This window comes from Brienomyrus brachyistius, chromosome 2 (genome assembly GCF_023856365.1).
Source record: "Brienomyrus brachyistius isolate T26 chromosome 2, BBRACH_0.4, whole genome shotgun sequence".
Lineage (NCBI taxonomy): Eukaryota > Metazoa > Chordata > Actinopteri > Osteoglossiformes > Mormyridae > Brienomyrus > Brienomyrus brachyistius.
The window spans coordinates 17,430,233-17,446,664 of NC_064534.1; the positions used below are offsets into that span (position 1 = coordinate 17,430,233).

The 16,432-nt window shown below is 41.0% G+C and overlaps 1 protein-coding gene across 6 annotated transcripts in view; it reads left to right on the forward strand.

The window, feature by feature from the left end:
* The window catches only part of LOC125711443 (stomatin-like), an 18,454-nt gene extending 2,216 nt beyond the window's left edge, over nucleotides 1-16,238 (forward strand). For 3 of the 6 annotated variants that reach the window (XM_048980337.1, XM_048980353.1, XM_048980345.1), the window contains exons 3-11: nucleotides 1,091-1,236; nucleotides 2,126-2,311; nucleotides 2,467-2,545; nucleotides 2,971-3,095; nucleotides 3,668-3,869; nucleotides 3,958-4,080; nucleotides 4,291-4,356; nucleotides 4,644-4,729; nucleotides 4,872-5,224. In XM_048980337.1, coding sequence (XP_048836294.1) covers nucleotides 1,091-1,236; nucleotides 2,126-2,311; nucleotides 2,467-2,545; nucleotides 2,971-3,095; nucleotides 3,668-3,869; nucleotides 3,958-4,080; nucleotides 4,291-4,356; nucleotides 4,644-4,729; nucleotides 4,872-5,002 — 1,144 coding nt within the window. In that variant the 3' untranslated portion in view covers nucleotides 5,003-5,224. Of the gene's footprint in view, nucleotides 1-1,090; nucleotides 1,237-2,125; nucleotides 2,312-2,466; nucleotides 2,546-2,970; nucleotides 3,096-3,667; nucleotides 3,870-3,957; nucleotides 4,081-4,290; nucleotides 4,357-4,643; nucleotides 4,730-4,871; nucleotides 5,225-6,333; nucleotides 6,648-8,626; nucleotides 8,737-8,836; nucleotides 8,910-10,498; nucleotides 10,582-11,460; nucleotides 11,665-12,502; nucleotides 12,638-13,710 lie in introns of those variants that run through there. The other 3 variants (XM_048980361.1, XM_048980369.1, XM_048980378.1) reach the window with 3 other exon arrangements.
* The last annotated feature ends 194 nt before the right edge of the window (nucleotides 16,239-16,432 follow it).

Below are 16,432 nucleotides of genomic sequence, written 5' to 3' on the forward strand. Positions count from 1 at the left end.
TTTTGACCATGAGTTGCACTTTTAAAGTTGCACCTTCAAATGAATCCCTGAGGAAAACCCTTTAGTCCATGTTTAAATCTAAGTGCACAAGTTTGAATTTGATCCAGCATGATGGCTTCATGCCTTGTTTATATGTCACATACGGCGCTCACAGAAAGTCTTGAGATGCTTGCTTAATTCTGTAAGAATGTGGCAGATTTATTGGACTCATGACAAAAGTTCATCGACAAGCATTGTTTAAGATATCCGCACTTACATTCTGAATGGGCATTTTCTTTTTATTACGTGTCATAATGTATTTGACTGACCCATTCAGTTCTGTTCTTGCCATTTTGCTATCAATTACAATTATAATGATTGGCTCTCAAAGGGACGCTAAGCACAGATGTTTGCTGCTTTATGTTATTGCAAAGGTGTTAATTAAAAAGCACCCAATGATGCTTCTTGATTAACTTTTTAACACAGAATTGCTCTTTTAGAACAATGATTTCAATTTATTTTTAGTTGAAATTAATGTTTTACTTCTAAAAACTATTCCGCTGTTTCTAATGTGATATATGCACAAATGAGTAAAGTAATTGTTAAAAAAAAACAATACATTTGCAATATTTTTATTGAATTACGCAAGCGGTATGATTTTATGTGAGTGTATGTGTACACATGAATTGGCCACCAGATAGTCTTGAATATCTTTGAGATGTGCTGAAGACTTTACGGAGTGGTTTAAATTCCGTCGTCAATACAAGATCTCAATGAGAAGTTAATGGAAATTTGGGTGAAAAAAATGTTGATGTTGCTTAACCACGTAGAAACAATGCATTCACAAATGTGAATAATCGACGCTAAAGGCAGTCCAATGAAATATTTAAGTATACGACTTCTTGTTTTTTTGGTCATGCAGTGTATGTAGTAAACTACTTCTTTAGTCAAAGAACTTATCTTGCTGGTTAAATGCCATTTTTTTTAACAGTAGTATTTTTATATTCTGTAAACCTTCCTATAAAATGGTAGTTCACGTCACAATATAGTTATTCTTTTTACCATTATATGTACTCTGACTGATCCTAGTCTCTCCATATTATTTTAAAAGTGCGCAGTACTTTATGGATGCTGGCATGCAGAGATGCATAGAAGAGCTGAAAGAGTTTATCCCTAATGTGGAAATGAAATCTCCTTCTGTTGTTCACCACTTGGTAAAATATGACCTGCCGAGATTCAAGACATTAAGGCAAGAAGGTAAGAATGACTAATGAGCTGTATTTAAGGGTGGGAAGGTGCTTCTGTGGTTGGCATCATCTCACTTCCAGAGTGCAGGGTTCAGATCTGATGGTTGTGTGGCTCTGCTTATTCTCCCTGTGTTGTGTGGGTGTCTTCTCGGCCTTCCAGTCTTCCCAAAGACCTGCAGTTAGATGTATTGCCATCCCTAAATTGCTTTTTGTGTGTGTGTGTGTGTGTGCGTGTGTGTGTGTGTGCGTGTGTGCGTGTGCGTGTGTGCGTGTGCGTGCGTGTGCGTGTGCGTGCGTGTGCGTGTGTGTGTGTGTGTGTGCACACTGTGTTGCCCGAGAGGCTCGTTGCCTCCCTGCAACCCAACACAAGGAAAGCAACTAAATGGATGACTTGACTGAAGCATAGATTTGCTTGCAACTTCTCATTGGACAATAGGATCTAGAACTGGCAATTTTTCTTAATGGAAAGAGAGAATGTGGTATTTTCTGTTAATTTCTTTTCCTTCAAGCTTGTATTGTTTAGTTTTTAGTTTTGAAAGCCAAATTTAAGTATGACAAACTACTAAGTGAATACCGTTACATATTTGGATGCTAGCCTTATACTTTCATGTTAAGTTTGCCTACCTCATTTGTGCTATTCCCCAACCAGATGCACATGTATTTATAATCCTTGATTGCAAAGATATGATTCATTTACAGGAAGTTTATAAAATGCCAGAACAATTGAAACGAACTTGCTTGTGATACAATGGGTGAATCCCTAAGAAGCCATTCAGTAGATCCCTGTGGTACGAGTTGGAATGTCAGAATACTTAGATTCTCAAGAGTGAAATTTCTTACAAGAGAAGCTCTTATTAAAATGAGTGAGATTCACTGCCTCGGCTTCTTCTTTTAATCAGGCGAATCTTTTAAAAGTGGAAGATTCAGCGCAGAAGAGAATGGGAAATTACTTCAGAATATCAAGGACTTCCTGGCTCTCACGGGCATTAGCAGTGGTGCCAAACTCTTTTTCCCCAGCCGCTACCCTGAGGAGGCAGCTGAAATAAAGAACATGAAGAACTTGCACAAATTCCATTCACAAATCGGTGAGTATCTTGTAAACTAGCAAGTTATTGTTTCTTGTCTTTAGATGCATTTAATTCCGCTGAGTTTCCGCCTGCCCATAGTTTTACCAGCATCATGCCCATTTCTTTCTGTAAATTTGAAAGCACTTTGTCACCCTCTACGTTTCCCATTCCAGCTGTCGGTATCTTCAGGCCTTGGCATGAGATCTATTCCCGTGGGAGGAAGGTCTTCGATGACTTTAACTACAAGGGCAGGTGAGCTTCTCTGTCAACCAACCCACTTAGGGATGATAGCAATATTCCCTTTTTGTATATATACTTTGAAGTTGATCTTGTACCAAGAATCCCTAATATGTGATTTAATTTTATAAAACATATCTGAAGTAATGAGTGGCTTTTAATGCGATTGCTGTAATTCTCCCTCAGCCAGCAAAGGTTAACGTCAGTACACTTGTCTAATAACCAGTAAATTCAGTTGTTTTCATTTGTGGTATTTATGCATTGGCTCATTCAAATAGTTATACTTTGTTGAGAAGAAAGGAAACTATACTTTAAGTGTCTTCAGGTTAGGCTAAGAATGAGTTTTGCCAAGTATGAGAAGTCGGATAAGGCAAATGAAACTTGAAATCAGACAGTGTTTGAAAGACACTAGTGTAACATGTCTCCTTCTCTTCCGTCAGGTATACAGAAGATGAACTAAAAAACCTGAATAAACTGCAGAACTTGTATGGCAATAACTGGATGAAGATTTCAGAGCTGACTGGTCGTAGCAACACTTCCTTGGAGAAGCGGTTTTCTCAAATCGGTTGGTCCACATCTGCAGGGTCTGCTGCCAACGTTTATTGGTTGCTTTTGGTCAATTTGACAGTAAAGTGTAAATAATAGAAAAAAAAAATTACAGTGAAGCTTGCAGCTGGAGAATATTTAACAGTAACAATACGAGCTACTTTTGTGGCACTTGGTTCGGTGCATTCAGTCAGGTATTCGCTTGAATGCCTTCCAACAGTGGGAAAAATGTTTTCAGTTATTTCCAGATAATTCTATCCACTGGTCCCAGATTTTGTCTAGTGTGGCTTCATTTATTCGACTTGTCAATTAAATATTCCATGGCCACAGAAACTCTGTGTTTGCAGGGTTTAAATAGCAGCATGAGCTTTCCTCTGAAGCAGTGTTTCCCAATCCAGTCCTTGAGGACCCACAATCAGTCCAGTTGGTCCATGTTTTTTTTTTTCTCCCCCCTCAGACACAGTCTGGGAGGGAGCAAAAACGCGGACCGTCTGTGGGTCCCCAAGAACGGGATTGTGAAACTATTTCAACACAATTCATTATCCTGCTTCCCTACTGTGCCAGCCCAATATTTCTCTATTGTCTTTGTAGCACATCAGAAAGGTGAGTGGACAACGTCAGAGCAGAAGAAACTGATGAGAATTATCAAAGAATACATGGTGACACAGGTGGAGCCTAAAGGTGGTACTTCTGAGCCCACCATACGGAAGGAGAAGCTGTACAGCAACGTGCCCTGGAAGAGTGTGTCTGAACGCATGGAGAATCGAAACTGGGTTCAGTGTAGGGTGAAATGGTAAGCTGCTCCTTTTGGGTGAAGGCAGCCGTGGGCTACAGTGCTTTCTGCATAATGGTTGTCATGAAATTGCTTTTAATTGGAATAGGATTAAGCTCCTTACTGAAAAACACAATTGCAGGATGGCAATTCTGAAACAGAAGATGACATCTGGAGCTGACATTTATAAAGGAAGAAAATCGCTGCAGGCAAAGATCAGGTTGATCCGTGCGTAAGTATAGACACTTGCTAATGACGGCAATAACATGGAAGTTTTTAGATAGCGGCTGAGCCTGCAGAGATTTAAGTTTGTGATTTGCATGCTGCCATTTCAAATTGTCTTGCAAAAACTGTCTTGTAAAGTGTAATTTCAGGGGCTATCAGGGCTGTCTTATGATTTGCTTAGACTGCAGACCTCGCTTACCAGGTAATGTCATTCCAGGCTGTATGAAATGGACGTTGAAGATTCATCAGATGTGAAATGGGAGGACCTCACAGTCACCGTTGGGTAAGATTATTCATCAGTATCAGTGGATATTTAGATGCGTTGTCTCTTACAAATACCTAAACTTCATCTTGAATTCATGACAAAAACAAGTCTTTGTTACATTTATTTACAGAAGCTGGTTGCTAGTGTCTCTGGTCAGACCCAATATTGAAACCATTCTGCTGACAATGTCATTTTTAACTAGTGCTCCTCATTGTGCTCAGTTTCCTAGCTGTTTCATTAGGCCAAATGTTAATGGTATTTGGAATTTGAATTTTTAATTTTTCTTTCTCTTCTGATTCTTAAAGAAATGTTCCTCCTGCCTACATACAAGCAAAATTCTACAAGCTGAAAGTCACGCAAGTGCCACTGTGGCAAAGCATGTCTTTCGGTGGTAAGTTTTTTGCCTCTTCCCTCGCTGTTCCCTTGCATTTTTAGCTTGCAGACACTACTTTTGTGACGTTATGGTTCCCTCTACAGGGTAGTTTAGAAAGTGCAATTTAAGCAAATCCTTAAAAGACTGTTATCCATTTCAGATATCATTGACTTCCTGTACAATGAAGTTCTACCTAAACTGGAAAAGGATCTGAAGAATTGTGAAGAAGACTCTGTTCTCCCGAAAGACATCTTCCGTCTGTCTGAGATCTTTGATACTGATGAAGAGTGATAAATAGTCCAAGCTGCAGAATGATGATGAAACTTCCCACGTGTTATCCTAGCTTTTTGGTTGTAAGATGTGCTATTTTGTAACTGGTTCTTTTTTCAATGACAGCCGTATTTAGTATTATTGAACATATTGTATGTACATACTGCTTTCTCACGGGTATTGTCTTTTTAAGTGCTGTTTTTGCTGTATCAAAAAAAATACATTAAAAAAAACAAACGTGAATTTTGAGGGTTGCCAGAAGCAAGATCTGTTGCACTGTGAAGTCAGCAGGAATCTGCTTCCACTTTCTCAGCTCCTTATTAGCATGCAAGTCCTAATTGTGCTTTTTGAATTATAGGCGTGTTTGTACGACATGGGCGAGGCGGCTCGTGAACTTCAGAGAGCCACGCTAGAGAGGGGACGGTGTTAAATTATATCAGTTTTGTTTAATGGGCATGAAGTTAATTTTAACTACAAAGTTCCAAAACGCATCCAGAGGCATGTGTCTGGGCAACAGCACCAATCGGACCTAATTAACAGAGAGCTCAACTCTCAGAAAACACGATTATACATCAAGGAAGCTGGGGTTTTCAGTGATTTGATGAATGCAAGTAGTTCTGCACTTGCCGAAGGTATTTTCGACATTTGATTAATGCTTTTTTTTTTTTTGCTAATGCTAGTTGAGAAAAGTCAATCATCCTGTGTATGTGAATCTGGCATTACACTGAAACGGTGGGCTAATACTATCTAGTAATAACTAATCAAAATACCAGGTTAGTCTCCCCGACGTCTTTTCAGAGGTCAGGAATGCCCTACACAAAACTCGTTCTGATGTGTTCACGGTGAATAGTACATGTCTTACTTTAGGAAATTCATTTGAATTAAGAAAGGTTTTCCATAATTGGTTGTTCCAATGTGTATGAATATAAAAATGCCCCCTAGGTATGCAATTTAGCGTCTCTAATATGCTCTTAACGTGCTCTTCCATTGTGCGGGGTCGGCTCTTATTCCTGGGGGAGTTTTCCAGGCTCAGAGTGTCCTTGTATTACAGAGGAAGTTCTGAATGCTATGGGTGATTAATATAAAACTAAACTGTAGCAGCTTTGTAAGATATAAGTATTTTATCCGTCACTACGGTGCTTTGCATAGTTTTTTTTCCCAGGACATAAGCTCTCAGCATTAGTACAAACAACAGACTTTCAGATTTAAAAATAGTGTTGTAAAATTATACTTTATTCAATTACTGTAGAAAGGTGCAAAATGTGTTACTAATAAACATGATTTCATATGAATTGCATTCTTGGGAATATCTAGGTATCGATTGAATTTGGCAGTTTCTAGTGTGAAATTATTCACTTGAATCCTGCCCCTGTCCTTCCCAGGATAAATTGATGGACAGAACTCTTGTTAAACACACGTCCGAAGCGACAGAAAGTTGCTACCAAAGCAGCCTCCCCTTTCTCCCCTGCCTTTATTTGGTGCCCGGGTCTCGTGACGCGTGGGCGTGGGTCTCGCGGCTCGACGTGACGTAACGCAGAGCGAGCTGCTTGTCTTAGTGCGGGGCCCGTGTCACAAATTTTAATCGACAAGTATTAAATTAAAGCCATGGAGGTCAATAAAGAGACTAGCGCAATGCGAGAGACTCAGAGACGAGAACGTCAGGCTGGTAAGCAATACGGTCCTTATTTGCCAGTAAAATGCTAACATATAGACTAGCCTGATGTTAAAAATGCACTTAAATTTTTCTGTAGCGATACAGATGTGGCTGCAGGGTGTTCAACTGATAAACATACATTTCTTTAATGTTAATAACTAACGGAATATCTTGCATAATTGATGTTATAAAACGTAGGATGGTTTTGCGGCTAAACAAAAAATAATCTATTGAGAATATTGCTGTCTAGGTTACTTGTATCTTGCAGTAGTAAGGTAGTTACATGGCATCGGTGACGCTGCATGGCGAGGGCGTGTCCCGGTCGCCTGAAGGAGGTTGCTGATGGCAGCTATGGTGCTGCGGGCGATAATGCACAGCATCGTCATCATGGAAACCATGTGCGGCGTCAGCAGCAGAGTGGAAGGAAACTTTCCGTTTATTAAATATCAGCATTTACTATCAACGGTTTTTGGAATGAGTGCATCATTCCGCATGCGCAGTTTTCTTTCTTTTATCAGCTCATTTGAATGGACCATATTTTTAACTTTAAAAGTATTCAAAATGATTTTGCGAACCTAATATAACGACATAGTTTCCATGTCAAATATGAAATATGAACTTAAATATTTTATGTCGTTTCCCCGTGTTGCTTCTCAACTACGAAGTCACGGGCCGTACTGACTTCCTGTGCCGTGCTGCCATTATGTAAACATAGTTGGTGTTCCTGAATTTATCCACCGGTTAAAGAAAATTATTCACACGTATAATAAAGGTCCCAATATTTAATTTGGATTCATTCGCCTCCGCAATAAATAGACCTTTATATTTCACTTGTGTCTCCTCTAATATCAAACTCTCTCTTATGCGATTGCATGTGTGCATGTCTCCCTAAATTCTTAACGGTATATTATACATTGTTCTAGCGAAGTGAAGTAATTAGAAAATTTATTTATAATGTGAGTGTAGATTGTTGTTTAGAATGGTTTAGTATAGTTCTTTTTCCTAAGAATGGATGCACTGTTTGTCAGCTTGGGTAGTTACCCCGATCAGCCATAACATTATAACCTCCTGCCTTGTGTAGGTTTCCCCTCATGCCACCAAAACAGCTCAAGCCCGTTGAGGCCTGGACTCCACATGACCTCTGAAGGTCTCCTGTGGTATCTGGCACCAAGACATTAGCAGCAGATCCTTTAAGTCCTGTAAACTGTGAGGTGGGGCCTCCATGAATCAGATTTCATCGTTTGTCCAGCACGAAATGTGACATGTCAAACCAGGCCTCCTCCTTCCATTGCTCCATAGTCCAGTTCTGACACACATGTGCCTGTTGTCGCCACTTTTGGTCCCACACGCAGGAAGCTGCAGTAGCTCTCCTGTGGGATTGGACCACATGGGCTAGCCTTTGCTCCCCACGTGCACCAGTGAGCCTTGGGCGCCCATGATCCCATTTCCAGTTCACCAGCTGGCCTTTGCTGAACCACTTTTGGTAGCTACTGACCACAGCATACCAGGAACACCCCAGAAGACCTGCTCTGACTGTCATCTAGCCATCACAATTTGCCCCTGGTCAAAGTCGCTCAGATCCTTACACTTGTCCATTTCCCTTCCTTCCATCACATCAGCTTCAAGAACTGACTGTTCACTTGCCTAATATATAATGCCACCCTTGATAGGTACCATTGTAACAAGATACTCAATGTTATTCACTTCATCTGTCAGTGGTTCTAATGTTATGGCTGATTGTGCATATAGCAAGGTTAATATGTATAGTTGATCTAATAGCAATGCAGATTGGCAGTTAAACCCTTATAATATCCCCACACCTGTTTTCCATAAAGATAAACTGACCAGTGGCATATGGGGAGTGGATTGTTTGTGTATGATTAAAAAACATTACTTTCACTTGCAAGAAGCTGAGGGACACTCATGACAACCGTGATGCCCATTGTTCTGCCTCTTTAAATGTCATTGTTGTGTTTCTGTATATCCTGCAGCTCTGGAGAACCCAGACAGTAACATAGGAGTTTGCGGTTGGCTTATAGTGCTATTTTCCATCTTGTTGACTGTGCTCACCCTGCCCATATCAATATGGCTGTGCATTAAGGTACCCTCATTGTCTCCAACTCTGATATTTGTCTGAAAGTAATCTTTGTGTCATTTTTAGTTCAACGTAACGCAGTATACCTTTCGTGCATGTCGTGCAGATTGTGAAGGAGTACGAGCGGGCCATCATTTTCCGTCTGGGACGCATCATGCGCGGAGGAGCCAAAGGACCAGGTAGCCAACTACCCTCACTCACACCGTGCACGTCTCTGTTTGCTTTCAAGTGCTGGGTGAAGAAAACCAATTAGTAAATGAGACATTGAATATTTTGCTACAGAGGTGGTTGTTTAAATAAGCTATATTCCTGCTGAAGTGCTACAATTTTTAATTTTTAAAAAGTATTAAAATTAATCTGTCTTTAAAAAGTCTTAAAATTTAAGTCTAAAAAACGGATCTGATGACAGGAGTGCAGAAATGCGTATTTCTGGAAAGTACAAAGAGGAGTTTGTCCATGCTTTACTGTATCGTCATGGTCGCCGCATCCAGCCTGCGACAGCTCGCCGCGAAGATGCCGCTGTGATTTATAATCCTGCAGCTAGTCTCAATCTCGCAAATGAACAGTGGTGGCGTGACCCTCCCTAGCTACGGCACTGTGTTGTGACATGCGCTCTGCTGTTTCCATGACATTGAAAAGCTTCTGGATAATCGTCTCAGCCCTGAACAGGTTCCAGCTGTTGTGCAGTTAGAAACGTACCTTGTAATGGACTGGAATCTAATTAGCTGGGCATCCCCTGCCTTGTATAAACCAGCTTGAACGTTAATGCATTTAGACTGTGATATGTTTTTTAAACAGTGTTTCTTGTCCTTTGCACAAGTAAGTAGGTCATATTCATGCTATGCAGAAGGATGGATGGATGGATGGATGGAAGAATAGTAACATTATCAAAATGCCCAACATTAATCAGAACATGGTTGTATTGTAATTTCAGTACGTGGCTTGTTTTGTCATGTGGAATTCTGCCTGTAAAAATACAGGCCCCAGTCAGTGACTCTTATCCATCAGGCCTGATGCTTCTTTAAGTATCGTGAAGCTGGTCACCACTGAGCAGTGAACGTGTGCAGCTGGATTTCAAAGCAGTTCCCCCTTATGAAAGTTCACATAGCTTCACTTGTGTGGCCTATTAAGCTGTGTCTTGTACAAACAGTGTGTGCAGTACACACAGTCATGCTGCATTACGCAAGCTAAGGCCCTCACTCTGATAACCGGCATTAATCTGGGAGCGAGTGGGTCACGGCAAACAAGGAGTCATCCTGTTAACACAAAAGGTTGCAAATGTTTAGCATTTCGCAAAGTCATGTCTTCCCGAGGGAGACTGCTTACACAGATTTAACAGATAGCGTTGCGTTAGCAGAAGGCTAAGAATGTGTAGAATCTGAGAAGGTTTCAGCGGCTGCTGTCGGAGCATATCGAGAGGGACAGTCTTCTGGAGCTGATGTGTGGTTTCGTCTTGCTTGGATTAAATCAGTCACTGCACCGCTGTGTGAACTCCTGGGAAAGGGGGAGCGGATGGGAATGTGTACTTTCCAAGGTTAAGTTCAAACATGACTTCTGTCCTTAAGGAGTGAAATGCTATGGAGATATAAGCATATACTATAATATAATATCATGAAATGCATTTAGCCTGCTGCAGTACCTCAGGAATACTGGGTACCTACCGCGGAGCATTGTCATTATTACCTCCTGTTTTGTGTTGTTATAATGTTTGTGTAGCTGACTGAATAGCAGGTTGCTTTCCAACACAGTTTCTTTGTGTCCCACACAGGTCTCTTCTTCATCCTGCCCTGCACTGATAGCTTCATTAATGTAGACATGCGCACCATCACCTTTGATATTCCCCCCCAGGAGGTGAGAAACACCGGACGGTCACCTCTGCATTCCTGCCTTAGTAAATCCCTTTAGCCTTACCGTAATGGCCACCGAATGCGTGATAGTTCCTGTCTGGTCACATGTTCAAACCGCTGTGTAGGTCATGACATTGGCAGAAGAATCCAGCCTCACAAACACGACACTGAGAAGCTTTCTTAATAAAAAGCTACAGTAAATACAATACATTGAAATTGACACGTGGATTATTTAGTTTTAACGGTCAGATGATAGTAGTAATTTTAGCTTGCAGATGTACAGTCAGATAAGATTCTCTTGTGTGGTTTTCTGTAAATAGATGGTTCATTCATATCGCTTATCAGAAATGGTTTTATGATATTCTGCAAGGGCATTAATTTCTCGGACCATTTACATGAGGACGATGGCTGAATTTGTCCTGCACAGCTGAAGAGTTTGAAGAGAAAACTGACAAATTTTCAAAAGAGAAAGCTGGATGCATTTTAACAACCAGAATGAAAAGCAGTACAACCAGTACAAAGGACTTGTCAAAAGGACAATTGTTTTTTTATTGTGAGATTCCATACGAACAGGGCTTCATTCCTGTTGCTCTGTTGTGTGTGTTTTCAGAGTGATTTTAACTCAGTTGCAATTTAACACCAGAATTTCTGTAATCCTTGTGGCATGGCGGCTAAGTGGGTCATCATTGTCCCCCTGTCACCTCCAGTTTGAATCCCGTGTCTTTGAGTTGGGTCTTATTCTCTTTGCTGCCTCGGCACTTGAGAGATGGATTGATCGCCATCTTTACAATTAACCTTCATTTTTTTTTGGTCTGTGTTCACACATCGAACAAACGGGAAAAGAAAGTCATTTTACCTATGGGACTGTACCTCTCCTGTTCAGGTTTTAACGAAGGATTCTGTGACTGTCAGTGTGGACGGGGTGGTTTATTACCGGGTGCAGAATGCTACGCTGGCGGTGGCCAACATCACCAACGCTGACGCGGCCACGCGTCTGTTGGCACAGACGACCCTCCGCAACGTGCTGGGCACCAAAAACCTGGCTGAGATCCTGTCCGATCGCGAGGAGATCGCCCACAGCATGCAGGTGAATGCTTAAAAGATTCCTAGCACATTTAGATTTTTAAAAACTCATTGGCATATCTGGATATATTTCATGTAGTTATTCATTGATCATTTGTCCATATTTTACCAAAATGTTGTTGATCTTTTGATCTTGAATATCATTTTTATAGTTTTTATAGTTTTTTTTCATTCCTGATTTTTCCTGTTGCTTCTGTAAGTACCAGCAGGAAGCTGAAATTAGTGTTTCACCTTTCTTTGTAATTATCTGAACTGATTACAGCTGATAGGGGCAGCACGGTGGTGCAGTGGTTAGCACTGTTGCCTCACACCTCTGGGACTCGGGTTCAAGTCTCCGCCTGGGTTACATGTGTGTGGAGTTTGCATGTTCTCCCCATGTCGTCGTGGGGTTTCCTCTGGGTACTCCGGTTTCCCCCAACAGTCCAAAGACATGCTGAGACTAATTGGACTTGCTAAATTGCCCATAGGACTGCATGTGTGAGTGAATGGTGTGTGAGTGTGCCCTGCGATGGGCTGGCCCCCCCATCCTGGGTTGTTCCCTGCCTTGTGCCCATTGCTTCCGGGATAGGCTCCGGACCCCCTGCGACCCAGTAGGGAAATGGATGGATGGATGGATTACAGCTGATGTGTAAAAAATTGCCAAGGCATCTGTTGTGTAAAGCAGATCTACAAACAGTTCTGATAAAAAAAAAACATGTGACTTTCAGAGCTTCTTATTGGTCAGGACTGGTAATGGAACTGATGTGATTACTAGACTGTATTTGGGGGTACAGTGTCTGTGATGAGTATCAGCATGGAGTTTCACTGAAGCCTTGATGACGATAGATGTGTGTCCTCTGCAGTCCTCTCTGGATGATGCCACAGACGACTGGGGCATCAAAGTGGAACGGGTGGAGATTAAGGACGTCAAGCTTCCACTGCAGCTCCAGAGAGCCATGGCAGCAGAGGCTGAAGCGACACGCGAGGCCAGAGCGAAGGTATGAGCTCATGGAGAAACTCATGTAGCATATTTAGATGGGCAAGAATGACCAGGCACACTGGGCAAAACCATGCTTTCAAAGTACCTCATCTACCGATATGGAAATGCCTGCAAAATGACTCACAGCAATACTCACATTGGCAAAACAATTCTGTTTTATTTAGTCTGCCACTTGGTGGGCATTTTGGTGGTCATGGGCAAGAACAGTCAGCGTCTACCTGTGAACATGGCCTCCCAAGCAAAAAAAGGCCCCACAGTTGTTAAACTCTATTGTAATTAAGAAGGTTTCAGGTTCAGTACCACAAGAAGGTACATTTATCTTGCATGTATGGAAGTTTATCTTTCTGCAGTCATAAATCGGTTATCGTATGCCTCTCCCCAAATTTTTAGGCACACATTTTCATTCCATTGTTTTAATAATATTATTGATTTATGGATCTCAGTGAACAAACTACTGACTGCCAATAACAGGCAAGGAGGACTGAATGTGACACACAGGTTATCAGAGATCAAAAAATAGATTATTAGCTTACTGTTAAGCTGACAGCGAGATCAATTAGTATTAGACATCATATGGCCTTGATAATAAACCTTCATTATAGGATTGTATCATTTACTCTGCCCTGGATGACTGTGCGTTTCTTTGTTACACTCACTGCCAAGCCTTTTGTATCAACTTTAAGCTAAAGAGAGTTTTGTTTACACAAATGTTCTGAGGACAAAATGAAAAATGATTGGTTCAGAGAGATAACCAATGTGATCTTGTACAGACGTCAGACCAACCAATGAGATGTCTTGGTCCTGCTTCTTTTAGTTGACTGGACCCGCCTCCTCTGCAATCTGATTGGTTATCTTTCTGACCCAATAACTTTTCGTTCTGCCCTCAGAAGTAAAACTCACACGAGCCATCTTTAATCACCAGGTCACATGGCACTGTATCGGATAGCCAGCATTGACTGTAACATGGGCATCTCACTGCATGCTGGCAACCAGTAATCCGCAGCAGAGCAAAGTCACCTTCACCTTCTTTCCATCTCTCAATCTCTCTTGTTCCCCCCCCCCCCCCCGCAGGTGATCGCGGCAGAGGGGGAGATGAACGCCTCCAGGGCACTAAAGGAGGCCTCCATGGTGATTGCCGAGTCACCCTCTGCCCTGCAGCTCCGCTACTTACAGACCCTCAACACCATTGCTGCGGAGAAGAACTCTACCATTATCTTCCCCCTGCCTATAGACATGATGCAGAGCTTCCTGAAACGCTGATGTATGTCCCAGTCACGGCCTTTCTGCTTCAGGTGCACCGGACTCCAGTCACTGCGACTTACAGAATGTGCTTGTTGTCATTGCAGCTGCAGTGTTAATTAATTTACCTTTTTTATCTATTGACGAAATGAATAACATAATCAAAATGAAATTCAAAGTTGCCTACCCTACTCTCGCGTATCTTGGCGTGACACTCACGCTTTCAGACTCTCACCCTCACGCAAGAAATCTTCCAGCAAATCTGTATTATTCCATTATAAACCTAAGATTAACTACATCAAACGTTTTTGGGTAGTTTGCAAACCCTGCAGACTATTTACATAGTAATAAAACTGTTACATACATGTAAACATATGTGCATGTGTGTGCAAACTTGTCTTGAATTGAAAATCTCACTCCAGCCAGTTGACCAAAGTTGGCAACTCTGAAAATCAAACTTGGACTCGAGCAGCGTGGTGGTGTTGGTAGGTGTGGTACATTTCTGCAGGTTCTCCCATCTTCATGCAGACCTCCTCTCACCACTCCAAGTTTCTCACACAGTGTAAACAGAAAGTTTTCAGTTGAGGAAAGACTCATTTTTCAAAGTGTAAAACCAACTTTATTTTTTAGTATAAAACAGCTACGCTGAAATTTTCAAATAATATACGTTTTTGATATTTCTGAAACCTTAAAAGGCTGTAATGTCAGTGTGGTGATACACGGGGCAGCTTTGTGGGTAGTGTTGCTCAGGCACTTATCCATTGATTCTGGGGAATGAATTTCTACATGGAGAACTTTGATCACGATCATGCGGAGGAGTTGCCCTTTGTCTCACCTGGCTGGCAACTGCCCGGCAACATTTCTCAAAAATTTGCCCTGTGTATCATAACCTTAAGTGTTGAAATTACCTGCAAGAAGCAGATAACTTTCATTCATTCTTTTATTTATAGGTTAAGATGTGTTTTAGAAACATTATTTTTTTGTTATTTAATACTTTTTGTAACTTAAGGTGAATTAGTTATAGTTAGCTCCCTGTTATGGTTGGCACCCCATCCTGGATTGTTCCCTGCCTTGTGCCTGTAGCCTCCTGAATAGACTCCAGACCCCCTGCGACCCTGAATAGGATAAGGGGTTTCAGAAAATGGATGGATGGATGGATGGATGGATAGTTGTAATAATCATTAAAAACCATGTTTAGTTAAATATGATGATCAAGTGGAAGAAAGACCATTATTTGTGGTCTGATAGGATTTAGGTTTAAATTGTCCTGCTCTGACATCATCAGCATCCATTTAAGACACACGTGGCTACAGTCACTTATTGGTAGCTGGTGTACTGAGAGAACGAGCTTTTCAGTAGGTCGTGTCTTTTTACTGTAAAATTAGTTACACTCACCATTTACTCTCTGCAGCCTAAATATGACCGGCATTGACTGATAAAACCGACAGCCTGGTCACAGCCAAACCAATACGCACGGAATGAAACAGCAGTGAGCACGCACTGGGTTTGCTATTCTCCTTCAAGCCATGCCTAAACATCTTTTCAATAATTTTCCGAAATCCCTGGCCCACATGCAGTTAGAATCAGTGCTACATTTAGTTCATTTGTCTGCATTTAACCTAATGAGCCTAGTATTTACATTAAAGCTCAATAATTAGGTATAAGTCTTACCTCTGTGTAGCTACATTTGCTGTGCGTATGTGTTGTGAATTTGCAGCCTTTAATAATTGCCATCTGTGATTGCTAATAATCGAAGCCTTAAGTTAGTGCCATGAAACTGAATTTTGTGCATTCCAAAACAATATTAAATATGCAAACTCATTACACTTCAGGACGTATAGTACAAATGAGTATTTTAATCTGTGGGAATTCCTTATGATTACATGGATATTGTCTGAGTTAGTTTAATTATCAAATCATCTTTGGTTAAGTCAGTTGTTTGAAGATGAATTTTGGCTCTTTATTCTTAACTTTATAGTCTGTTCCAGTCATTGCATCAATTGATATGTATGTTGCATTGTATTATAGTCTAATGGTACTGAAACTTTGATCCAGCACAGAGATGAGACTCTGATGCTTGATAGATCACTGGGTCTGTAATTCTGTAATAATAACTAGTGCCAAAAAGCAGATGCTTTTCCTCGGTTACAATGCCGTTGTGATGGAAGCTCCATTTTTCTCATCCTAAAATGCTCAGATGGCCTTTGTAATGGCAAATACACCAAACTATGCATTTCTACTAATGTTTTACTTAAAAAGTCAAACTTAATCATTTCTATATTCCAGAAACAGTTCTAAACACATATTGCACGTGTTGTGTGTACTTAACATTGAATGCTTTAATAAATCTTTAGACATAATTTGTGATACGTTCATTTGTTTCTTCGGAAACCCACCATGAAATCGCTAACAAACTGTAAGCAAACCTCTAAGAATATTATGGATGCTGCACAACAACTAATGGAAAATAATGGTTTTCTGGGGAAAAGATGTAATTATTTTTAACGATTGACAACCATGACCTGTACCTCATATGGCAAATATATTTTTGGAT